This window comes from Plecotus auritus, assembly GCF_963455305.1.
Source record: "Plecotus auritus genome assembly, chromosome: 9".
In the NCBI taxonomy this organism is placed as follows: Eukaryota; Metazoa; Chordata; class Mammalia; order Chiroptera; family Vespertilionidae; genus Plecotus; species Plecotus auritus.
The window spans coordinates 116,541,029-116,567,266 of NC_137783.1; the positions used below are offsets into that span (position 1 = coordinate 116,541,029).

The 26,238-nt window shown below is 45.8% G+C and overlaps 2 protein-coding genes across 6 annotated transcripts in view; both read right to left on the bottom strand.

Moving 5' to 3' along the window:
- STK33 (serine/threonine kinase 33) overlaps window positions 1-7,204 on the bottom strand; it is a 136,072-nt gene extending 128,868 nt beyond the window's left edge. For 2 of the 5 annotated variants that reach the window (XM_080640140.1, XM_080640141.1), the window contains exon 1: window positions 7,100-7,174. The gene's annotated coding sequence lies outside the window, so the exon portion shown is untranslated. Of the gene's footprint in view, window positions 1-6,768; window positions 6,986-7,099 lie in introns of those variants that run through there. The other 3 variants (XM_080640144.1, XM_080640142.1, XM_080640143.1) reach the window with 3 other exon arrangements.
- Window positions 7,205-15,696: 8,492 nt separating this feature from the next.
- The window catches only part of TRIM66 (tripartite motif containing 66), a 38,773-nt gene continuing 28,231 nt past the window's right edge, over window positions 15,697-26,238 (bottom strand). Inside the window, 10 exon segments of the mRNA XM_080643237.1 lie at window positions 15,697-20,194; window positions 20,932-21,150; window positions 21,568-21,720; window positions 22,079-22,153; window positions 22,484-22,610; window positions 23,096-23,385; window positions 23,683-23,857; window positions 24,539-24,599; window positions 25,129-25,321; window positions 25,483-26,004. Of these exon segments, the coding sequence (XP_080499363.1) occupies window positions 20,135-20,194; window positions 20,932-21,150; window positions 21,568-21,720; window positions 22,079-22,153; window positions 22,484-22,610; window positions 23,096-23,385; window positions 23,683-23,857; window positions 24,539-24,599; window positions 25,129-25,321; window positions 25,483-26,004 (1,875 nt within the window). The 3' untranslated portion in view covers window positions 15,697-20,134.

Genomic DNA, 26,238 nt, shown 5'->3' on the forward strand with positions numbered 1-26,238 from the left:
ACTGATATGTGGAATCTAATGAACAAAATAAACTGATGAACAAAATGGAACCAGAAGCATGAATACATGGAACAGACTGTCTGGTACCCAAGAGGAGGGAGATGGGGGGATGACTAGATAAAGAATGTGCAGGAAATAGCTCAAAAACATATATGCATACCCCATGGACACAGACAATAATTTGGTGAAGGCCAAGGAGGGTGGAGGCCCAGGGGGAGGGGTACTCCTGTGATAATTTCAACATTAAAAAAAAATTTTTAATTAAAAAAATACGGGGGGAAATCACCTCAAATCTTAGCCCAACATAGCAGGCTCTTTTTAAGCTAAGCACTACTATCCTGTCAAGTCACTCTCTCTGATTGTTCTAGATACCAACTTTTTTAAAAATATGATTTTTAGAGAGAGGAAGGGAGAAGGATAGAGAAATAGGAACATCAATGTTTTCATTGATCAGCTGTCTCCTGCATGCCCCCTACTGGGAATCGCGCCTGCAACCTGGGCATGTGACCTGACCAAGAATCAAACCAGTGAACTCCTGGTTCATGGGTCAATGCTCAACCAGTGAGCCACCTCCAGGCCTTTGGGCCTGCTGTTCATTCTGCCTCAGAATCCTTTCCCTTTTTGCTCACCCTTCCCTGACTTCCCCAAGCAGACTCAGGAGTGCTCTCCTCCAAGTCCCACAGCACCTATCTATGAGTCTCTTATAGCACCTTTCATAGAATATTACAATTTTGGGGCTTTGCTTCCCTCAAAGAGACCATGAGCTCTCAAAAGCTATATCTTTGTATTTCAAGAACCTAGTATATGTATATGCCTGGCTGGTGTGGCTCAGTTGGTTGAAGCAGCATCCTGTGCATCAAAAGGTTGCTGGTTCGATTCCCGGTCACGGCACATACCTGGGTTGTGGGTTTGGCCCCAGTCAGGGCATGTGTGTAAGGTCGATGTTTCCTGCTCTCTCTTGCTCTCAATTCTGCATGTCCTGTTTGCTTTGTCTTCTGTGCTCTATATAATCAAGAAAGTCTATATTGCAAAGATTTCCACGGCAGGTGGCTCCCAACCCCTGCATTCCAACCAACCAACCCAACCCAGGTGCACACGTAAGTCCTAATAAACTCATGTCTTTTCCAGCCCGGTTTTCCAGGTTATTTCTTTGGAATCAGCAAACAATATGCTGAGGCCTTCTCGGACCTTGGCTCTTTGCATAACAGGGATGATGAAACATTCTGGAATTAAACAGTGTTGATTGCTGCAAAACCTTCTGATATACTAAAAGCTTAATTACATACTTTAAAAGGGTGAATTTTATAATACATTAATTATATCATAATTTTAAAAGTGAGGTGTGACTATAAGAAGGAGTTAAGTGTATACATTATAACATATGTACCGTCAAAGAGATATGACAGAAAAACAGTTAACTTGAAAATCACTACTAGACATTGGTGCTTCCTTTCATAATAACAAATATGAAAATAATTGAATTTTATTACCATAAACTGAACACCAACATAAAAAAGATTGAAAGGAAAAGCTAATTTGATTTCCATGAAAAACATCCAAGGATAAGTATTTGCTTTCTTCCTAGTATCTCAGCTGATTGGAAGTTGAGCTCCCTGGAGCAGATATAAGAGCCTCTATGTTAGATCTGCTAACTGCAAATAGACTTAAAAGAATTCAAGTATAAGAACCTGAGCCTCAGATGCCCTGCTTTTGGTAAATCATAAGTGGATTCTCTCAACAAACTCTGTCACTGCAGATGAGCATTCACTGTGACAATGACAGTCACAGAGTAGAACTTTCAATTACCAGCACCTCAACCTTAGAGGCTGGATGAACATTTTTCATAAGGCTTTTCTTAGAGTCCCTAAATAAATATGTGTGAGTCCAATGACCAGTTTTTCCAAATAAACACAGTTCATGTTGAGAATATTGAATCAGCCCTGGCTGGGTTCTCAGTGGTTAGAGCGCCTGCCCACAGCCCAAAGGGTCTTGGTTAGATTCACAGGCAAGAGCACATACCTGAGTTGCAGAGTCCATCCCCCACCCCAGTAGGGATGCATATTGGAGGCAACCAACCAACACGTCTTTCTCACATTGATGTTTCTCTCTCTCTCACACCTCACCTTCTCTCTTTCTCTCTCCCCCTCCTCCCTCTCTTCTACTCTCTCTAAAAATCAATGAAAAAAATATCCTCAGCTGAGGATTAACAACAACAAAAAAGAATACTGACTCACAAGCAAACTTTGAACACAAACAATGTAAAAGTGAAAATAAAGCAGCATTCTGAAACAATGCCTGGAACATTACAGGCTCCCAATATATATTTGTTGAATGATGTTTATAATGGTTAATAATATCTACTAAATAATTTAGATAAAAATAAGCCAAATGCAATAGTATTTCTAAATCAACTTCTTTAAAACAGAATGTTGTTTTTTGCTTTATTCCTAATGTAATACCATATCTTCACTGATATTCAAACTGACGAATCTAATTATTAAGAAAATTAGTCCATTATAAGTAGAAAGGATATTCTGATTAATTATAAAAGTTAGTGCCACTCACCTTACACACCTTTATGAAATGAAACAACTTTAGGTTGACAAAACTGCAGGAATTTGTGAGGCGATTAGTTTCTCATGCACCCTATGATTTATTTCAGTTAATGAACTAAGGAAAGATATATTAATACAGTTAGTTTAACAATAAGTTGTCCACTTTCCACATTCTAGAACCCTAAGGCAGATCCAAGCAAAACATAATTCACCTTGGAGCTCAGCTCAGCTGGAAGGGACATTCTTAAAGCACGCTAATCTTCCAAAGCTGAGAAGGTCAGCATTAATTTTACATTACAGTTTCCTTTTCTTAAGCCTCTTTTAAAATCAGGGAAATTATTTCTCGGTATCTAAAACTGTGGGTGCTTGAAATACTATATGGGATCATGAGATGGATAAGAGATGTAGGAAGTATCTTCAGAGATCACATCTCCTCTTTCAGGACACTTCTAAAAGTCTCTAAGGAGAAGAGTCTACACATTCACAACGTGTGACAGACACCAGCAGGAGAAGTTGTCCTCCATCTGCCTGACAGCAGCATAAGCTCTTTCCTTCCATCTTTAAGGAAACAGGAAGATGACTTAAGTATCACCCTTTGTATCATCATCTTTCAGGTTTTTTATTGGAAATCACACTACTCAGTTCTCACTCTCATTAACTCTTGCTTAATTTACTGACACCACAAAATAACACTTTTAAAGAAAACATAGTTATTTGGTCTCAGTATGTAAAGGACTTTCTGAGCATAAAAGCAATGAATCAAAAATAAAAAGGTTAATAGGTAGACAACATAAAATTGTTTTAAATTCTATAAATCAAAAGCATTGTAAATTAAATGAAAAGGCAATTGTGGGGACATGCCCCCATATGATAGGCAAGGGTTAATATCCTGACTCTATCAAGAATTCATACAAATCAGTGTCTGGCAAGTCAGCGCCCCCAGTGTTCCCCTCCTTGTTCATACAGAAAAAATGCAAGGTTCCTACAAAAAAAAAAAGAGGTTACAGCTTCTTTCTGCCAGGTTTCAGGAGTTCACTCTTGCCTCCCCTGCCTTGGTCCTTTGCCTCCTACCTGGATACCTTCTTTCTTCCAAGTCCAGTTAGACTGAAGATTCAGATACACAGATACTGGTCTTTATTTCAGATTTTCCCCAAGATACAGACAGAAACACTTTCTACATGGCTCTGTAGCCTGCAGGCAAGTAACAACTCGCCCCGGGTTCCAGGGATACCTGATTCAACGAATTCCAGCCAAAGCCCAGTACACTGGCTCCTGCCTGGGCTGGGAGAGGCAGAAATCAAACAATTAAGCAATTGGCCCTAACTGGTTTGGCTCAGTGGATAGAGCGTCGGCCTGCGGACTCAAGGGTCCCAGGTTCGATTCCGGTCAAGGGCATGTACCTTGGTTGCGGGCACATCCCCAGTAGGGGGTGTGCAGGAGGCAGCTGATCGATGTTTCTCTCTCATCGATGTTTCTAACTCTCTATCCCTCTCCCTTCCTCTCTGTAAAAAATCAATAAAATATATTTTAAAAAAACAATTAAGCAATTGATATGAAAAAAATGAGACTCCAATATAAAAACCATCATAGAGTTTATGCAGGTAATTCACAGAAGAGAAATATCTAATAGCTAACAAGATTTTTTTATGCTGAAATACATTAATAATGAAACATGTGAGTTAAAATAAGGAGGTACTATTTTTATCTGTGATATTAACAAAGATTTTTAAAAATAATAATGCTCATACAGGTGTCATAAAAGTGATGGCGGGATGGTAAGCTAGTATAATCTTTCTGAAGATGGCAATGTGTTTCAAGAGCATTCACAATGAGCCTGCCTTTCGACCCTGTAATTTCATATTTTTAAATCAGTCACTAAAATAACAGTATCATATTTAATTAATTGTTTCACAATTATAAGCTCATAGAAGCCTCATGACAATCTGTCAAATAGGTTGAGATATCCTCACTTTGCACGTGAGCAGACTGAAGTTAAAACTTGTCATAGCAGCCAAGCCAGGTCTTCTGTCACCTGGTTCCAACGCCAGTGCTCTTTCTACTGTCTCTTTTGTGGAAAAATGTGGAAACTTATTTTTTTCGTTTTAACATCATTTATGTAGCTGGTGATGGGGTTCTTTTTCATTACATCAAATGAAGTGTTATAGACAATTTTGCCTAAAACCTCAGGAATTCTTCCCCAGGAATTCCATAACTTTTCTCTTTTAAGAATATTACAGATGTCCTCCATTTCTCCCCACCACCACCTCAGGCCTTTACCTCACTATTGTCTGTCCATGGGCTATGCATATATGCATGTAAGTTCTTTGGTTAATCTCTTCCTGTCCCCCCACCTCCCTTTCCCCCTGAGATCTGTCAATCTGTTCCATGCATCCATGTCTCTGGTTCTATTTTGTTCATCAGTTTATTTTGCTCATTAGATTCCACATATAAGATCATGTGATGTTTGTCTTTCTCCGACTGGTTTATTTCACTTATCATAATAGTCTCCAGGTCCATCCATGCTGTCTCAAAGGGTAAGAACTCCTCCTTTTTTATAGCTCATAGTATTCCATTGTGTAAATGTACCACAGCTTTTTTATCCATTCATCTACTGATGGGCAGTTTGGCTGTTTCCAGATCTTAACTTTTGTAAATAACACTGCTATGAACGTAAGGATGCATGTATTCTGATTGGTGTTTCGGGATTCTTAGAATATATTCCCAGAAGTAGGATTGTTGGGGCAAACGGCCATTCCATATTTAATTTTTTGAGGATACTCTATTCTGTTTTCCATAGTGGAAAACATTCCCACCACCAGTGTACTAGGATTCCCTTTTCTCCACATTCTCGCCAGCACTTGTTGTTTGTTGATTAGTGGTAGCCATTCTAGCAGGTGTGAGATGATGCTTCATTGTAGCTTTGTCATTTCATCTTTAGGAAATGATCTTCAGTAGTCAAAAATCCAGTCAAAAGATTTAAGTATGAAGATATTCATCTCAACATTTTTGTAGTTGAAATATAAATACCCAACAATGAGTAAATTGCAAATTATGGTTCATCCACAATGTGGATTATTATGAAGCCACTAAAAATGATGCAGTAAGTGCTGATCCTTCCATAGCACTAAGGACCATTCACTGTCCTAGATCAGTGATTTTCAACTTTTTTCATCACATGGCACACATAAACCAGTTACTAAAATTCTGCAACACACAAAAAATACCTTTTTTGCAGATCTGACAAAAAATAGGTATGTGAGTCATTCACACTGGATGGCTATTATTGTGTTGGCTGTTATTTTTTTATATGACAATCTAAGGAAAAAGAGGTCAGTGCCCCTGACTAAATAGTCAGGTATTTCATGTTTTAAAAATTCTTGCAGCACACCAGTTGAAAATCACTGGTCTAAGGTGATAGTGGTAGGGACAGAAATGAGTGAATGAATTTGAGATTGGTTTGAAGATACCAATAAAATGAATAGATCTTGATGATGATTTGGATATGGAAGGAGCGGGAATGGCAGGAGTCAAGGATGAGTTCAAGACTTCTGGCTTACAATCTTGACAAATGATGGAATGATTCATTGAGACAGGAACAGGAGAAATTTACATGAGCCAGAAATTTAAATGTATGGGACATCTGCATACTGGTTGTAATTTGAAGCGTGGACTGGGAAGAGTGTATAAAACAAGGAGAGAAAGCTTAGGTTCAAAACTTGTTTCTTTCCATTCTCAGAGCCCTCCCCCAGGGCATGACCACCCGGTCTTCTGATTGGATACTGGAGCTGTTTGGTGGCCAAAAAAGCAGGTCCTTCTTAGCTGATGAGGTGAGACCAGGAGTATCAAACCACCTGTAGCATGCAAATCCCTTACAAGGAACTCTCAATTGTTTTTACATTTACTGTTCACAAAGGAGTTTCACCTGCGGACTCGTTCAAGCCCACAATTTTGTGAGAAATTATCTGCATTTACAGGTGAGGAAACTGAGGCAGAGTGCTTAAATTACCGGCCCGCTAGCCCGTCAGGGTGGTCTTACGCCACCCTATGGACTGCTGTGTGCAGCCACTGTGGGCAAAGGGCTGTATTCAGTGCTGCCATTTTATGAGGCCCTACTACCTCTCAGGTCTAGGAGATTTAAAAAGACAAGAAAAAAAAAAGAAAAAAGGCCATTTCAGAATTTTTAGATGGGTTACTTTTCCCAAATCGCACTTACCCCATCGTAAGTTCGCTTTAAACTTTCAAAAAGGTTCAGGTCCCAAGATGGAGTGAAGGTGAGAGGTGGAGATGAACCAGGGTAGCCAGGGACCACCCCAAACACCGGACCCAGGAGAAATGGGGTCCCAACGGCTCGGCCCCAGCTGACGCTCGGAGGGGACCTCGGCCGCCTCCCTCGGCGGCGGGGCGGCCAGCCCACCCCGCAGCTGAGGCCCGGCAGCCCGTTTGCCAGCGCGTTGCTATAGCAACGGCCGCGTCCGCCTGCAGCCCGGGACCCACTCCCATTCCCGCGGAGCCCGCCCGGCGCGGCGCCGCCAGCGGCCACTCACCCGGCGGCGAGGGAGTCGGTGTCGGACGGGCGCGCACGCCGGGCGCTGGCGGCTGCCGAGCCCGGAATGCCGCACCTGGAGCCACTTTGGGGCCGCGGAACAGCCGCAGGAGGGCGGACGGGGGCCGCGCGAGGACAAAGCTCCTTCTCCCGCCGTTCCCAGGAGCCCACGTGCCGGCTGCGCCCTCCGGCGACTCCGAAAGCAGCTCCCCTTAGGGCCGGACCTGAGAATCCTGTCTCTGGGACAGTGAAACATCCATGTTACATGAAATTAAAACTTCCCAACAGTGCCACCACAGGACGAAGGTATGGCCCGGCCAATATTGTCCCCCGGCGCCCGAGGCCTGGCCGTCCAGCCCGTTGGACCTTGCACGGCCATGGGTTCAGAACCAGCCTGACAAGACGGGAACGTGGTATCAGGGTTGAGGGGAGCCTGGGAGGGAGGGTGTTTGTCTCCACCGAGGGGCCGTAAAGGCTCTGGACAGACCAAATGGAAATTCCCAGAAATACATTTTAGCCACAAACCTCTAGAACCGCATGAGTGCACGCGCCGAATAGGCTCCGGCTGTATGCTAATGTACTTCTGGACCTGAACTAGGAATGACTTCTGTGGACACGGGCCCTGCTCTCCAGCAGATGTGGGGGGAAATTCAACTCTCCTAATATTAGCCTAATTATTTGAAGCAGGTGTCCCCTAAAATTTGGTTGATAGCCAATAACTTGGTACAGCAGTTCTATCCATTTTATTGCTTGGAGATAGGGGCACAGTTGGCAACTGGTTCATCCTGTCAAGTTCATCTGAAAATTCATAATGGCCATGGTGGGCCACTGGCAACTTCAAACTTTTGCAAATTTTCCAAGCACAAATAATCCCCATTATGTCCTGTACTATAGAACTTTGGGATCTTGGCCAGATTTTTTTCTGGAGAAATACAGAACTATTGTCTAACAAGGGTCTGGAATAGCCTACAAGAATTTTCTGTGCGCTCCCCTCCACCCACACACACACAAAAACCTGCCCTCATCCAAGCATGAGTACCACTATGTCCAACAGAAGGCAATAAACTACCATCTGCTTAATTCAATGGTGAAGTGTATGGATCTGCCTTTAACCAGCAGCCGTGAATGAAGCCTTACATTCCAGATCTTACCAAGAAATAGCTTTGAATTGTCCACTTCCTAATGCCCATCAAAAGCCTAGTTGAGCCCTGGCCAGTTTGGCTCAGTGGATTGAGCGGCAGCGTATGGACTGAAGGGTCCCAGATTCGATTCCAGTCAAGGACACATGTCTAAGTTGTGGGCTCCATCCCCAGTAGGGGGCGTGCAGGAGGCAGCCCATCAATGATTTTATCTCATCATTGATGTTTCTATCTCTCTCCCTCTCCCTTCCTCTCTGAAATCAATTATATATATGGCCTAGTTGAGAGAAACTGCAGTTTTAAGGAATTGTTTGAAAGGCATGAAGACGACCCCTCATCTATATATGGTCTCTGGGTCAATGAATCCTAAACCTGGCTACATATCAGAGACATCTGGGGAGTTCTGTTTTGCTTTATTTTGTGTTGAAATACAGATTAACAGGTAACACTCCCAGAAACTGATTACATAGATCCCATTAAATCATTTTTAAAACGGTTTTCAAGCAAGTTTGATACAAAGCCAGGTTGGAAACCACTGGTCCACTTTTTATTCTGAAGTAAAGCCTGTCTGTCAAAAAGCTGTGTGCTTGTACCACTTTGTCTTCACCTTTGCAAAATGCCTGTCATGCTTTACACTTATGCTATATGTTTACGCTTAAAACATATAACATTGGTTTTTTCTAAATATGTTTTATTAATTTTAGAGAGAGAGGAAGGGAGAGGAATAAAGATAGAAACAGCAATGAGAAACATCAATTGGCTGCCTCTTGCACTCCCCCTAGTGGGGATCGAGCCTGAAACCCTGGCATGTGCCCTGACCAGTGACCTACTGGTTCATGGGTTGATGCTCAACCACTAAGCCACACCAGCTGGGCAAAAGATTGTGGTTAAAAAAAACAAAAACCTCTGTACTTACTAGAGGGATTAAGAATGATGCTTATTACATCTCTGTAGTAGAATCCTACCAGATTGCCCAGCCCAGGGTTTTTCAAACTTTTGGACCATAATCCACCAAAAGAAAAGAATTATATTTTACGTTATGACCCAGTACACATATACCTATGCATTTAATAACTGAAGCAAGTTTTATAAAATATTATCCATCCCACATGCTATGCATTCTAGTACTTTTTATCTCTTTTTCATGCTGGTTTCCATCTTTACATGATTTCTTGACCCCTGGATGAATTATGAGTTGCATTTTAAAAACAGAAGTATAGTTAGGAGGCTTTTTCTGCAAACTAGCCCTGGATCCTCAGATAAGGTAGCTAGGCCACCGGGCTACAGCCAATTGCTCCAATAGTAGGTACCTGACTCACACAAAGTCGATCATATTCCTCTCCCAGGAATATGGAATTAGGACTGAGAGATTTCCATTTTTCTCTAAGTAGCTAACATATTAGCATAGATCATCACAACACAGGCAGTCAGACGCTGTCCACAGACATGTTTTCCTACCATGTGGCCTGGAGAAATGCAGAAAGCCAATCTGCAGGGGAAATGTGAAAAGAACAGGAAGGATTCACAAAGAGGAAAGAAGAGACAAAAAGAGTTCTGACAGCTCTCCATCCCTGATCATAGTATTTCCTGAAATGAGCTGCATTCCTGCCTTTGAATTCCATGTAATATTTCAAATCTTTATAATAAAGTGCCCTCTTTTGCTTAAGCTAGTTCAAGTGGCTGAGTTACTGTTATTGCAACCAAAATGAATTTAACTATATTGGTTTTATATGGCTGCAATAACAGATTACCTCCTGACTATACTGCTGCTTTTTAAATTTGGTGACTAATATACTCTATGTCCCTTACAGGAAGGTCCATGTAAGAAATGTATTTCAATCCTGAGTGCCAGAAAAAAAATACTTTTTCCCTTGAATACCCGACACCTCTTTTCCTTAAGAAAAAAAGCAAACCATGAAATTCATCACATTTCCCTTTTTACCTTGGCTTCCAGGAAGAAAGGAACCAAATTTGCATCTACACTTTAATAACTTTGTCAAACTCTGTGGCTTGTATACAGGCATTACAACTTTCTCCTGTTCTCTTCTATTTTCCCATTTCCCACTTTTAACTTTTTTGTATGTTTTTCATTGTGTATTTTAAGCTGCTTCAAATATTTTGCACTTACTGTTTCACCTGTCTGTAAGGCTCTGCCCCTATACCTGCACAAGGCTGGTGGTTCCTTTTCATTATTCAGATCTCAGCTCACCTGTCACCTCCTCAGAGAAGCCTTCCCTGATCACTGCATCTAATGTAGTCCTATCCCACAGTCTATCCCAGAACCCTCCTTTGTTGTCTTAGAGCACTTAAAACCATCTAAAATAATCATTTCATTTTTTTAATATATATTTTTTATTGATTTCAGAGAGGGAGGGAGAGGGAGAGATAGAAACATCAATGATGGGAGAGAATCACTGATCAGCTGCCTCCTGCATGCACCACACTGGGGATCAAGCCCGCAACCCAGGCATGTGCCCTGACTGTGAATTGAGCCATGACCTCCTGGTTCTTAGGTCCATGCTCAACCACTGAGCCATACCAGTCCGGACAACAATCTTATTTTCTTTCTTCCCTCACCAGAAGTTAAACTGCAAGACAATAGGGACCCAATCTGTTTACTGCTTGTCCCCAGTGCCTGGCACTTAGTAGCTATTTAATAACAATCATGGCATTAGTAAATGAAAGAAAGAAAGGGAGGAAGAGAGAGGAAGAGGAAAAGGAGGGGAAGGAAGGAGAAAGGAAGGGACATTTTGTAGAACATGGTGAGCCCTGGCTAGTGTGGGTCACTGGTTGGAGGGTCATCCCATACACTTAAATGTTGCCAGTTCAATTCCTGGTCAGGGCACATACCAGGTTGCAGGTTCAATCCCACGTCAGTTCTCTCTCTCTCCCTTCCTCCCTCCCTCTCTCCCTCTCCTTTTCTCTCTCTCTCTCTCTCTCTCAAATCAATAAAAGCATGTACTTTGATGAGGATTTTTTTTTAAATGATAGGACATGGTGAGATATCGATGGATAGATAAATAGGTGGCTAGGTAGAATGTCACTGACACTTGTAAAGAGAAATCAGAGAAAGTACACGAAGAGGTAAAACACAACTCCCTAAAATATGTACATAGAGGAACTGGATTTTCTTGGGGAACTCATAATGTAAAAGCCTTAGACAAAACATTTTTTTAAGTTTTCAAGTGGCTCAAGTATTATATATTGTGGCTAGTTACCATAGCTGAAGCCAACAATTCTCAGTGAGATAATGGATTGCAACACCATGACCACCAACATGACAAACTCTTGATACTGACAAGGGAACTCAGTCTATTTCAGGGGTCATTAACACAGTAATCGCTCTCATTCTATTCCTGTAATATTAATGTCACCACTGGCAACAAATGTTATATGCTGTTGACTTAAATACTCTATGGTAACGTCATTATTACAATGCAGTATCAAGTTGCTTGACAGTTAAGGAAGGGAGATAAGAATTGAGGCTTGTCAATATAACAAACATAGAAGCAATTAGTATAGTTTGTTCCAGGGTTCATGGACCCTGTTGGTAAAAATACCAAAATTTGGGGTGGGGGAGGATGGACTTCCATTTTTTTAAAGTCCAGAAACAGTTGATTTATGCATTAATTAAAATTTACCTCTGTTATTCAAAAGATTTTTAAGAGACTCTACATCACAAAAAGCCACCCCATAATTTTTCTGTTCTATAAGATAAAATCAGAGATGTTTAGATCACGTGTCATATTAAGGTTTTTTAAACAGGGACATGTCTGAAAAGTATATAATGCAAAATATAAGTTTTTCCTAAGGAGATCTGTCTTTGATTACTGGCAGGTTTACCAATTTATGCAAGTCTTTCTATTGTTCTCTTCTCCTACCTTGACAAAAGTAAAATTGTACCTTATGCCCATGGCTCAAAATGAAATAAACATTTGGCAATTAATTCTGTTTGCTGATCAACTATGAATGTCTGATCCAGCCTTGTTGTCAGATAACACTAATTAGAGATCAGTTTAGTGCACACACACCAGAACTAAATTAATGTTTCATGGATTGGAAGAGTTGGTATTAAGATGGCAATACTCCCCAAATTGAGCACCTTTTTTGTGCAGAACTCTCTGCTAAGTATGGAGGATTGTTCAAAAATTAGAGAACTAGCTAGTGCTGCCCTACAGCTTTCTCAGCCATGTGGGGAGCTGTGGGACTAGGAGGGACAGGGTGTCAGGACACGAGTGGGATGACTGAACTGAGGAATGCTGGAAAACAGAGGCTGTGCAGGTGAGCTGCTATAAGGCCTGGAGCTGTCAGCTCGGGCAGAGCTATGAAATGTAAGCAAAGCCCTTCCCACCTACGCCCAATCCAGGAACACCTGCAGGAGAGAAAGGGACAATCAAAATGTCACACTTATTTTTTAAAGATTGTTAGATTGTTTTATTGATTTTTAGAGAGAGAGGAAGGGAGAAGGAGAGGGGGGGAGAGAGAGAAATATCCATGTGAGAGCGAAATATCAATCAGCTGCCTCCTGCATGCCCCCTTCCAGGGACTGAGCCCAGAACCCAGGCATGTGCCCTGACTGGGAAAAGAAAATGGCAACCTTTCGGTGCACAGGATGATGCCCAACCAACTGAACCACACCGGCCAGGGCTAGGATTTACCATTAATTTTTTAGGTCTCATTTTTATATGCCCCTGAAAACTCTAACCTACTAATTATTTTCAAGTGTAAGAAAATTTTTCTGAAATTGTCATAAAATTAACAATTAATGGGTTTAACAGATGGTACAGTTTACAGATATTTATTTAGGTTTTGACATTTAAAAAAAATTAAGAACTTATTTTTATCAGCCCTGTATATTCTGCCTATACTGCCTGGTGGATGAAACAGTTCAGAGGCCACGTGTGCGGGAAGAGGAGGTCTGCTTTAGACTGCCTGCCAGGGCAAGGCTTGTAGGGAGTGGGCTGACTCTGGTAGCTTGCCCTGCAACATGAGGAGTGGGGTGTAAAGAGGCTATGTCCCCGGAACCTAGAGAAGGATGGTACTAATAAAATGAGTAAGGACAGAGCAACAGAAAGCTCAGAGCAGGCATCAGAATGGTTTCTGGTACCTGGGCCAGTCTGGGAAGGGGTGGAGGGTCAGCGATGATTTCTAGGTCTCAGCTTAAGCACTAAAAGTACTGATCATCCTTCCTTAAAACACAGACTTCTCTGGCTTCTCTGACACCGCATTCCCCTGATTTCCTTCGGTATGGTATATGGCAGTGGTCGGCAAACTCATTAGTCAACAGAGCCAAATATCAACAGTACAACGATTGAAATTTCTTTTGAGAGCCAAATTTTTTAAACTTCTTCTAACGCCACTTCTTCAAAATAGACTCGCCCAGGCCGTGGTATTTTGTGGAAGAGCCACACTCAAGGGGCCAAACAGTCGCATGTGGCTCGCGAGCCGCGGTTTGCCGACCACTGGTATATGGGAACATGGGCTGCTTCCAAAGCTCCCCTCCCCCTCCCCCACTGTGGAATATGGTGAAAGCCACCTGTGAGTGGACTGCGAGACCTTGGGAGCCTGGCCAGCAACTCAGTCAAGGGAGAAACTGCTTCTGACTGTGAACTCGGACTGTAAACAACTGCACAAAAACAGCTTGTGTTTTGATTTCACACCATCATCCTGCATGTCCTGTTTGCTTTGTTTTCTGTGCTCTACATAATCCTGTACTGGGAAACCTTAGGTTGTGGAAACTTTACTGGCTGGCCACCCCCACTGTGGCAGTAAACTTCACCCGCCGGCCACCACTGGTATGCATGAAAGTCCTAATAAACCCATGTTTTGCACAGCCAGTCCTCTGGGTGACTTCTTTGGAATCGGCAAGCAATACCCTGAGGTTTTCTCGAACCTCAGCTCTTTGCATAACACCTTCCCACATCCCTGGTTTCTGAGATAGGAAATGTGCAACACATTAAGGGCCCTGGAGGATGGTTAGTGTCTCGGGTGACATTGAGACACCCAAACGAAGGTGTCCAACAGACCACAGGACAAGTGGGTCTGGAACCCAGAGAATGGGCCCATGACTTTATCAGAGTCTCTGAGATTTCTACATCAAGTAGGGTGCTCAGTTGTAAGTAAAAGAAACAAATCCTGGCTAATTTAAGCAGAAAATGAGTTTATGGAAATACTTTTTAGGTAGTTCACAGAATTGTTGGGAAGGCCAGAAAATTAAACTAAGAGCTCATTGGTCTGCTAAAGAAACTATCATGCCATCAAGCACCAGGTGTTACAACTTGTTCTGCTGCTACTGCTGCCGTGGAAACACCACCTTGATGCCACCAACTCTGCCACCAGAGAAGTCTCTGTGGTGCCACTTTAAAAAATAAAAAATACTACCACTAGACCTGTAGCCTGGCTGCAAGGCATACTGAGAAATCAAGACTTTAATATATCTAGTTTCTGTAGTGAGAAGTGTGCTCTGCCTCTCAAGACTCCTGAGGTGGGGAATCCCCTCAATAGAATGAAATGAATGAAAAATATTCATTACAATGCTCTTACTCTAAAGGACTAGAAACCACTGGTGTAAAGTGGGCAGAGAGGAGAGCTAAGGCTAGGCAACTGGGGAACATCTATATATATATATAAAAGGCTAAGCGACCATCGCATCCGAAACAACCAAACGGATGACCGAACAGGCTGTGTGGGGCGACCAGGCCGGCAGGGGGGTTAGTGAGGGACGACCAAATGACCAAGCAGCAGGCCGACCAGGCCGGCAGGAGGGTTAGTGAGGGACGACCAAATGACCAAGCAGCAGGCCGACCAGGCCGGCAGGAGGGTTAGTGAGGGGCGACCAAACAACTGAACAGCAGGCTGCGTGGGGTGACCAGGCCAGCGGGGGGGGGGGGGGGGGGGGGGGGGCAGTTGGGGGCAACTACACCTGCAAGGTGTAGTTGGGGGTGACCAGGCTAACAGGGGGACAGTTAGGTGCAATCAGGCAGGCAGGCAGGTGAGCAGTTAGGAGCCAGTGGTCCTGGATTGTGAGAGGGATGTCTGACTGCCAGATTAGGCCCGATCCACACCGGCAGTCGGACATCCCCTGAAGGGTCCCAGATTGGAGAGGGTGCAGGCTGGGCTGAGGGGGGGACCCTCCCCCCGGGCATGAATTTTGTACACCGGGCCTCTAGTCACTATATAAAGCACATTCATGAAATGTTTAGCACCTAGAAGTGGGGGCATTCATAAGGTGGTTTTCTCTAAGTCCACCCCAGATTTGCTGCCTATATTTTGAAGAATAGGCTGTGTTCATACAATAAAAGAAGCAGAGAACTCAGTTCTTTCCTGGAAAGATAGCTCCCCAATTTATTCTTCCCTACCTTGTGTTCATAATGATGTTGGAGTCTGGGGGCAAGAAGACCATGAAGTATGTTCTACCACCTTCACTGAAAAAACACTCCAGGACACAATTATTAGTAAAGAAAAGTGCTATTTTTTAATTTGTTCTTGAATGTATAGGTCTTTTTAAGATCAGTAACACTTCCCCTTACAATATTCCTCCCTCATGCCCCCAACCAAAACTTTGTATTCCAATGGCCACTTCTAAGACAAGGCCCAGGAGGAACTCACCCAATCCACACTCTTGGGCTGATTTAGATGGACTTCTTAACAAACATGGCTAAAATCTGTCTCTGTGCTGTGTAGGAAGAGACAGATGGAAGGACTCACAGATGCTATCCTCCCGGCACAGCTCATAAACATGCTTGACAGGAGAACTGGGTCCAGGGGGAGAAACAGGCCAAAGAAAAGAGGCTGACACAGAGGTAAGGGAGCAGAGCAGCTGGGAAGCAGGAGCAACTGGGCTTCCTCCTGCCTACCCAACTCCTGAAGAGGAGAGACCAAAGTTACAGATGTGTCCCAAGGGAGGCTCAGCCTGTGTGGCTGAGATAAGAGGAGAATCCAGAGACTTGTGGTATGGTAAAAGCCAAGTGAAGAGGATATTTCAGTGAGGAAGTGGTGAGTGGTGTGAAATGCTATACAGAGTTCAACAGTTGAGGACTGAAGGTATTTTTTTAATTTGGCAACTGGGTGGTCACTGGTGACTTTTATGAAAAACTATAGAGGATGAAGAGTGACTGAGAAGAAGCAGTGAAAAAGATTCTTTATAAAAGAAACGAGGCTGACAAGATGAAAGTGTAAGGAGCAACAGACTTTTAAGAAATTGTTTTTAGTCTTGGGGAAGCTATGTGGAGGTAACCATGGAAAGGGAGGTTGAAGACGCTGGAAAGAGGAGCAGTGGGACAAGAGATATAGCAAAGTTTTGGAGGACACAGAGCAGGATTCAAGAACTAGAGCACCAAACAGGAGCAAGAGGAGGGATAGAGACATGGAGAGACGGGAGGAGGAGAGAAATGAGGGGGCAAGGACATTCTTGCTTTCGGGCCTCTCTCCTGTGAATTGGGCAAAGAGGTCAATCATTGGCTGAGAGCAAAGATGAATGGCTTGGACTGAAAGCAGAATAATAATGTCAAATCTCAGTATTGATTGGTATATTATTATACCATGTTTAGCAGCCCAGAGAGAGGGAGCAAAAAATAGGTTGATGCAGCAAATGGAGAAGTTTCACCAACAGGAGGGGATGAGAAATTTCAGGATGCTGATAAAAATATCAATGATGGGCCACAGGTTCAAGCTGGGGAGAGCAAGAAGTCCAGGAGAAGGCTAAAAAGCTGGGAGCACAACTGAGGTCATGGAAATGGCTAAAGAAACAGGCAATTTAAGTAAATAGCAGTGAGGGAGTGGGAGGAGAGGAAGCTCAGCTGTGGTGATCCAAAAGGAGTAACGTCTCAGTTCAGGAGTTCAGAAAAGAAGACTATAGGTGATACCATGGACTGAGAGCAAACAGAGCAGAGCCCAGGAACAAACAAGAAAGGGCCTTGGTCTTAGGAGCGAGGCAAGGGCCTGTTGCCAGAAATGGGTACAGGGAGCTGGAGTGTGCCGAGGTTCGTGGCAGGGCCTGCATACAGCAAAGGCTACAGAGTGTCTGGTGGCTGCCACTCGGGATACCTGCAGAGGGTGTAGTTGGCAACTGCTAGAAGTCAGGCAGGACCAACCTACCCACGTTCTGGAACAGTGCTCTGAAAGTTCATCCTGCACCAGTTTGCACTAAAATCCCCTTCACATCAACTGAAGCCACTCCGCTCTCCTGTTTCTCAGCACACCCAAGAAGCCCACGTTCTGTAGGATGGCATTTTGCACCATAAGAATCCAGAACTCACTGTGTCTTCAATTCCTGACTTTGTCAAAAGCCAATGCACGTGACTGACTTCAAAATGGGGCCATTGTAGAACCAAGTCAAAAGCAGAATTTGCTCAAATGTTTGCAAAGAGCCACTGAAGTCAATCACTCAGCTAGTAGCTTTTTAAAAAATTGTTTTTTAAAAAAGTCATGATCTGTTTTCTGCATGCAAAAACAAAACATAACCATGACTCACAACATTGGTAATAAGCACACAGGAAAAGCCAGAGAGAGGACAGTGCTTTCAGGTAAGCAGTGCAGGGATGGGATGGTGGGCCAGGGCCTTGAACCCGTGGAGGGAAGAGCACCCTACCTTTTGCCCTTCCCAGTTCAGGAGCCTAAAGGGAGCATCTCAGCATGCAGGATATCTGTAATTAGAAGGGAATGTGTGACTCTCTACTACAATACTGAGGTCCTCTGGCCCAGCAGGCTGATCCCTGGACCCATCATGCTATATCCAAGCTGGAAGCTTCATTGATAGACAGAAAGCAAAGCATCTAACCAGGCATTTCTGCTTCATATTTGTGGTCTCCAACTGGTCCGAGGAAAGATCTTAAATCAAGTTTGAGCCAGTCACAGCCTTCACCTGGCTGCCCAACACAAAGCACCATGAAGCTCTCTCAGGGGAGGTGGGAATGTGGGCACCACACAGGAAAAATTGCCAACAACAGAAAATAGTGAGGTAATTACAGAGGGAACCTTGCCAAGCCAACCAAACAGAGGAAAAGATTCAAAAATTGAAAGGGAAGTGGCCAAAGCCCAAACCAGAAAATCATGTGAGCCTCAAAGAGCAGAGGGCTAAGTCCAAAGACTGCCTGGCTACTGGAGTATTAAAGACTTAGTTACCCCAAACTAGAAAACAGGAAATGGAAGCCCACCTGCTTAGGAGAGCTTGGCAAGTGCTGGTGAAAGAATGGCAAGTCAATGGGCATGGTTTGCTGTGAAGTGAAGATGATCCTCCAGCCTGGGTGGAGAAGGAAATGAGCAGTACCAACTCACCATGAGAGAAGAAAAGTTTTCTCTGGTCAAAATGTTCCTGTCAACAAAGACCCTACAAACAAGAACTTCCTTAAACTGCATCTCTTAGTAAAATAAAACTATAACCTAAGACCCTCTGATATTAGCCAAACCATGACAGGACCAAGGAGAGCTGTCTCTCTAGGCCACTAAAGGGCCAGGTCCACAGCTCCCCACAACATCAGCAATAGGTTCTTTCCTGAGCAAGCCTTTGCTGGCGAGGCGGCCTGATCCCCAGCATCTGCCTGTGCCTCTTCCTCCCAAACATCCTGAATGGACCATGAAGATCCACCTGAGATGCAGCTTGGAGCTCTGTTCCTGTTCCTGTGGCTTCTTAGAACTCCTCTCTGCTCTCAAGGAGAAGTCAAGTCCTGAAGTGGTTTCAGGGTCACTGAAGAGTACTGGATTTTTGCCTCTCAGCTTTCCCCTTCTCCATCCTAGACAGAACTTCCCCGTGAATGCTTAGGTCTGGCTCCTGCCAGTCACTTTGGCCTTCTTCAACTGCCAACAAAAAAAAAGAGCTGCCAGTAGAGACTTGGCTGTTTCTGGGCCATGGACAGCCCCGAGAGCAGGCAAGTCAGAGGACTCACTTCTGATCTTTGGCTCTGTAAACATGGACAGGTTGAGGACTAGGATCTCTAAGCAAGAGGAGAGGCCCAACAGAGTGAGCTGGTTGTGGGTCACTCTCCTTGCCAGGAAACTCTGTACCTGAAGCAGCTGCTTCACAGATTCCCAAGCAGAACTTGTGATCCAAACCTCAAAATGGAGATAATGAAGGGGTAGCCACCAACAATCATCTCTAGGAAGGCAGGTTCTGACACCAAAGAAGAGCTCTGAGCCCAAAGTGAGCAGCATAGAGAGCTAGCTCTGAAGTTGACATCTTCTAAAGCTCAGTGAAATCTGAACCTAAAGATGTAAGTGGACCCTACACAGCCACCAGCCCCATCAAGAATGCCATACCCCCCAGAGCACGTGCACAGCACCCATCGACATCAGGAAGGGGACATGGAAAACAAATACCCTGAAAACCGTTAGAACCCGAACAGGCACCAAGTGAGACCTCTGGCCTCTAGAAGCCTCCATTACCCTGCCCAGGGCTGGTGCCTCTGTCCCGGCAGGCCAAGCAAAGGCAAACAGTGACAGTCTTTGGCTGTGCTGGACCAGGGATCACAGGCCTGTCATATGTCAGAACCTCTCTCCCTTCTTTACCCTCTTCTGAGCCCAAGAGGAGTTCATATACACTGCTCCTGAGCCCTGCACTGAAAGGTGAGGAAAGTTTGCTTTCCTCAGCAGCAAGGACTCACCAAGGAAGGTAGGTCCCCCCAAGCCTGAGCAGGCTTGGTCTTGTCAAGTTACCCTATACATCAGATTATTCTGGTAATAGGGAATACCTCCCTCTTTGCAGTTTATTACTGAAATCTTCTCTGTAGTGGATGCACTATGGCTCCCAAATAAATGCTGTAAGATGCAAATGGCAAAGAAGGGCACTACACCAGCTCGACAAGACTTGTCTCACATCCACAATCTGAAGAGAATGAGCTGAATGGTGGGGAGTGGTCAACAGGATGCGGCACCATCTGCCAGAGTTCTGTCTCCTGCCAGATCTACACCTGGGAGATGCTGTTGGCCAGGCGGAAAGACATTCTTTTTGATCTTTCATTCTCCTGGAAAAAAAAAAATTGGGATTAGAAGGGCCAAATGTAGGATTTATTAACGTGAAAAGGCTATAAATGTCCAGATTGGGATTCGCCAGACCAGGTTTTTTTTCCTACCCTCGGAATGCAACAGCAAAACTCACTGAAGCCACTAAACATTGTGTGTGAAGTATCGCAAACAACTGGGGGAGGCTGCACAGAAGGCAGGCAGTACATTTTGGTGGAATTAAATAGCTTTAAATTGATATTTCATGTCTGCACAGGTGGGGCCAGCCAAAGGGTCAGAGGAGCTCTCTTTGCTGCAAGCAACCCCTCTCCTTCCTTCTCCACACCAAGGTCCTGAAAAGATCCCTTCCTTTCTCCCAAAGCTGAGACCCAACCAAGTTGAAACCAGGCTCTGAGACCAGACACTTCTCTTCTTATGGGCATCACAGTTTAGAATAACCAGCACTGAGCTGGTGAGTCAGCAGACCTCGATTCTGCCATCAATTTACTGAGTGGCCCTGAGGAAGTACATCTACCTCTCTGAAATTTGAACCTCAGGGATAATTGGAGTTGATGAGCCCCGCATTGCCCTGCCTTCCTCTTAGGCTAAGGGATTGGAAGTGAGGGTTCACTGTCACCACTCTCCTGGGCCACCTGAGCAGCTTCACTCTAGGTTGCTCTTATACATGTTGCTCAGGTGCCCTGTGCCTGCCCAATCACCCACCCACCCATCTGCCTGCCAGCTGGCAGCAACTATTTACCATGTGCCGCCGCCGCCTCTTGGGTTGGATGCCCTCCTGCATGTAGTGGGGCCACAGGAAGCCCTGGGGAGTGGAACACCCACTCTCGCTAGACAACTCCTCGGAGTCTGAGTCTTCCTGCCTCGGCAGGGCGAACTGTTTCCCTGGGTAGATCTCCTTCAACCAGCCTTCAAAGAACACTTCCAGGCAGCGGCCAGCCTCTGCAACCTCAGAATCAGGCTGGGGGGAGGGGGGAGAAGAGCAGTAATGGTCTAGCCTCTTTCCACCAGCCCATCTCTTCCAGGCCTCTCAAGAGCTATACAGAGACCATAAAGCCTAGTTGGGTCTCCTGGATGTCTGGAAATTTATGTTTTTCTCCTCAGGACTCAGAATAACCAGTTTGGTATCAGTTCTTAAAACAGAAATGACCCTGACAGTTACCCACAGGTGGCCAGGCACCAGCACCACCACCCCTCCGAGCCTATGCTGAGGCCCACATGTGGGAGAGAGTTTTTAAACAATCACTTCCACAGTAGGCCCCCAGAGGTCTACTCCCAAGTCCTCACAGAAGCCCAGGACCAACCGGATACGCCACCCAGCCATGACGATCTTGGGGTCCCTGGGAAATAGGGGAGAGGTCAAACAGGCAAGACATACATAATTGAACTTAGCACAGTTCCAGAACATGAGGCGCACGTCTGACACCACCTCCTCCGGGGTGGTATAGTGAGCTGGATCCTTCTTCTGCAGCCTCCTCCGGATGATTGACAGGTCCATGGGCCTCTTGATAATCTGGTAGTAATGCCGGGCCTGGCGGAGAAGAAGGCAAAGCAGGAAGAGAGAAGTGAAGATAAGAAAAAAGAAGAGATGGAGAATGAGTTGGAGACGTGAAAGAACATAAGAGAAAGTCAGCAAGAAGAAAAGTATGGGGAAGGAAGACAAAGAGAAAGGGAAGAGGAGGAATGTTCTACTTGTCAAGTCAGGTCTGTTGTAGCAGCAGATGGTGTGGGAGGGGCTGTATTGGCCATGGCCCCCTGGTCTCCTGGACCATCCACTTCTAGTGGCTGTGCTCTGAGCCCACATGGGTACCATGGTGATCTTCCCCCCGCCCCAGGGCCCTCTAAGCAGAGAGCACAGTGGCAGGCAGAAACAGCAAGGCCTTCCTTACCAGAGGGCTGACAGGTTCGTGGAAAGGCAGGCTGAGGCTATTGCAGCACAAGGACAGTACCAGCTTCTCACACTTCTGCAGAGATCAGAATTGGCAACAGTGTTACTTTGTTCTGGTCCCACCTCAATAAGAACTAAAGATAGTGACCCTGATAACTCTAATGGGGTTGGCTCTGCTCTACAGGGTATGAGCCACCATACTAAGGTTCAGTTCAGCCACCCAGGCCAGAATAAAACAGTGGGCAGAAGGAAAATCAGAGCAACTCCCAATGGGCCAAGCTGCAAGGCATAACCCCAAATAGAGGTACCAGGAGCAGCCTCTCATCCCCTCAGAAAGGCCTCAGCCCCTGTTGGCACAGGGAGGCTGCTGCAGGCATGGAACCTTTTCCCAGAGACCATGCCCTACCTTCTGGTCAGATATGCTCAGGCCAGGCGGGGCCCGGATTCCAGGCTGGTTATAGCGGGCATTCTCACAGTCATACTCCATCTCGGGCTGGGTCAGGCTGCGGCACAAGGTACACACCCAATCTCCCCTGCAGAGATGGGTGAGGCCAGGTTAGACCTCAGCACATTGCCCAGACTCCCTCCCCTGTCCCTGTGCCCCAAGTTGGGTGTATGTGGGGGGAAAGAGGGACATTGGAAAACTGAATCCCTAGCCCTGTAGGGAATGGCTTCCTAGCCAAAAGCTTGAGAGAAATTCAGTGACTTGGGATATAGTGAATGCAAGGAAAGAGAAGTAACAGGGCAGAGACAGGAGTATAGGGACAATCTGTGTGCAGGGAGAAGCTGGGGACAGAAAGGGAAAGGAAGCCACCTGAGTTTCAACCACCCACTTTTCTGTGTGCAGAAGGAACACAGCTACAGGATCACTAACTCATTCATGCAGGCTCAGAGAAGAAGGAAACCCACCAGAGGGAGCTCTGAGGGCCAGGCCTGAAATACTCATCCTTGTAAGATCTCCACCATACCCCACCCCAACCCTGCCAGCCAGGGATAGCCCTGGATTGGCATGACTCACCCTGGGAAGCTGAGCAAGGCTGGCAAGTGGCAGGAAAGATGGTACACTTTGGGGCAGCGGTCACAGCATAGCAACTCGCCCCCATTGAGGCACACAGCACAGAAGTCCTCATTCTCTATCGGTGCTGGCGGCCCCTTCTTGGCTCCAGGAGCTCGAGGAGCGAGTCTGTGTTCTTCAGGAGATGCCCCCTCCACCTCTGGTGACTGCTGCCCAGCCAGAGACGTGACAGTGACCTTCCTTCCTCCCAGACTTGGGGCCTGGCTGGCATCAGGCAGGGTGTGCTGACTGACCTTGGAAAAGAAGTGAGTCTGAGCCATCAGATACAGCACCAGTCGGTTGTTGAGGGAGAGAAGGAGGGGAGGGATTGACAATCCCTGAACGCTGACTTATCCCAGGACCACAAGCCAGCCAAGCCCCATAACTCCTGGCAGCTCACTCCTAATGTGCATCTCACAGGCCACTACAGCAAGGAACAATGTCTGGCCAAGCTGAAGCCCCACTTAGAGATGCAGGACAGAGCCAGAGCCAGAATTCTGCCAGTGGCAAAGAGAAAAGAGGTTCAGGGCCAAAGCAGAGCAAAGTGGTACCTTAATGGACATGCTGGAGGACTCATTGCCACACTCGATGATCAACAGGAAGCTCCCATCCTGATCATTCTCCTGTGGCTTCACCTTAAACACAGGCATCTCTCCCGAGGAGGTAGCACGGATCTTGAGTCGCTCTAGCCGCACATAGGGAATCTTGGGCTCACTATTGTAGGATCTATGGCAAGAGAGGCACCCTGGATCTCAGTGGGAACCTCCTGTGGTCCCAACCTCTAAATAGGGCTCATTCAGGATCCCACAACTAAATTGCTGCTCAAAATCTCCCCCGTGCCTGGCCAGTGTGGCTCAGTGGTTGAGCGTTGACCTATGAACCAGGAGGTCATGGTTCGATTCCAGGTCAGGGCACATGCCCAGGTTGCAGGCTCGATCCCCAGTGTGGGGTATGCAGGAGGCAGTCGATCAATGATTCTCTCTCATCATTGATGTTTCTGTCTCTCCCTCTCCCTTCCCCTCTGAAATTAATAAAAATATATTTAATTTTTAAAAAAGATCTCTGTCCAACCCTCGACAGGCCCATATTTTGCCCTCCTGCCCAGCTCTGCCTGGCCAGACCCTATCAGCCTCTGGGAAACCTTTTGGTCCAAGAAAGGGATCTATGAAGAGGGACAACTGCATACAGAGCGCATGCCTCATGGTGCAGAAGCCACAACATTCTTCCACAACAATTCCAGACACCCGACCACACAGACCCCACTTGAAGGTCTAGGGATTGAAGAAAACAGTTGCAGGCAAATGTCTGTTTCTAGTGAAGTCATCAAAGATGCTTACTTCCTGTGCCAGCCTCCCAGGACCTGAACCTGAGGGGTGGGAGAAAAAGGTTGGGCCAAGAATCTGTTACCTGATACTCTGGTTGTCTTTTGTATCCATCTCTAGGGCTCCTTGTTCAACATTCTCATACTCTAAGGCAAAAGACAAATACCTGTGACATATTTATGACAACATATCCTGTCACCCACACTCATATCTGCCACTCATACCTTTGGCCACACACCCCTCATACAATAGTTTCATACACTGTAATCATTCATAGCGGTGACAGTCCTTCCATGGCTGGTTTTCTAACTTAGATCTGACTCCAAAGTCAGACATGCTTTTTTCCTTAAAATAGTCTGCCAAGGCTAGCCCTTCTGTGTGCATTCTTCTGGTTACCCCCTACCCATAACTCAGACCCCCAGCACAGTTTGCATGGGGAATGTTACAGGGAGGCTAAGTCTTGGCCATGCCTGAACCAGCCATGGCCACAGCGAGGGAAACAGAACAGGAATCAATAAATCAGTTCTGGAGGAGAGAAGTGAAGTTAGCCTGAGGGAGGAACACTGCTCTCTCCAGCCCAGAGCCTGGCTGCTACCTCTACCTCCCCTGGAAATGCTGAGCCATCTGCTCAGGTTTGTGGCCAGCATGAGAGCAGGTTGCTCACGTGAGCCTCACCTTTTAGGTTCTGGTACTGCTGCAGAGCCACGGATGTGCTGACCACTGAGACCACAGGGGGTTTTTTCACGGAGAGGTTAATTGGTTCCTCCAGTTCTGAGGGGACAGGCAAGTCCTTGGAAACATCTAGACCAGGGGCTGTGGGATCTTGTCCCAAAGAGTCATTGAAATGGGTGGAATCTTCACTTTCCATCTTTCAAAAGTAAAAGGCCAAGAAAAATCAAAGAAATCAGACATTTTTTGCTGTTAGTGGTCACAGAGCTATTAAGTAAAAGCCAGGATAAGGCCTTCAGGGGCCAACCTTTTGCCCCATGATGAGCAGAGATAGTTGAATGGCATTTTCCCAAGACTTACCTTACAGAGGGTGTTCCCCATGGAGGGGTCAGCCCCATCGCCAGGGCACAGGCCCCCTGCAGCTCGACCAGGGCCAGGACTGCCACTGGCTCCGGTGTCGGGCTGCACATCAGAAGCCGGAGGCGTACTCTGCAGAGGACAAATTGCCAGGCTTGGCACGGCCTGGCTGGGACCAGACATCAGGTTGGGCCCGGCCTGAGAGTAATTACTTGCCCGGCTTGTGCTGGCGTGGGAGGCCTCACTAATCAGGTTGGGCATGGACCGGGCTGTGCCACGCATGAGGCTGGGCATTGTCTGCAGGTGACTGCCTGTCAGGCTAGACAGAGCCTGGTTTTGTCCGGATGTCAGGCTAGACACGGTCGGTGGGGGGCCACTCAGCAGGCCTGGTACTGCCTGAAGCGGGGCAGCTGTCAGGCTGCTCACACTCTGGATCTGTGGCTCTAGGGCCCTCGCCAGCCTCGTAGATGACAGCTCCATCTCCACAGTGTTGGAAAAGCCCATGATGCTCACAGAGGTGGAGTGCTGCAGGAGCAAAGGCAGGGCAGAGCGAGGCTGTTAGCTGGGAATGGCAGAGGGAGAGGGGAGATGTAGCCCATACCAGCTCCCCATTTTATGCTCTCATAAATCCTTGTACTTTATTCTAATAGCACAATCTGTGACACCATTTGATACTAATGTCTGCTTCCCCTACAAACTGTAAACTCCATCAGGGCATGGATTTTTATCTATCTTGCTTACCCTCTGTATTCATAAACC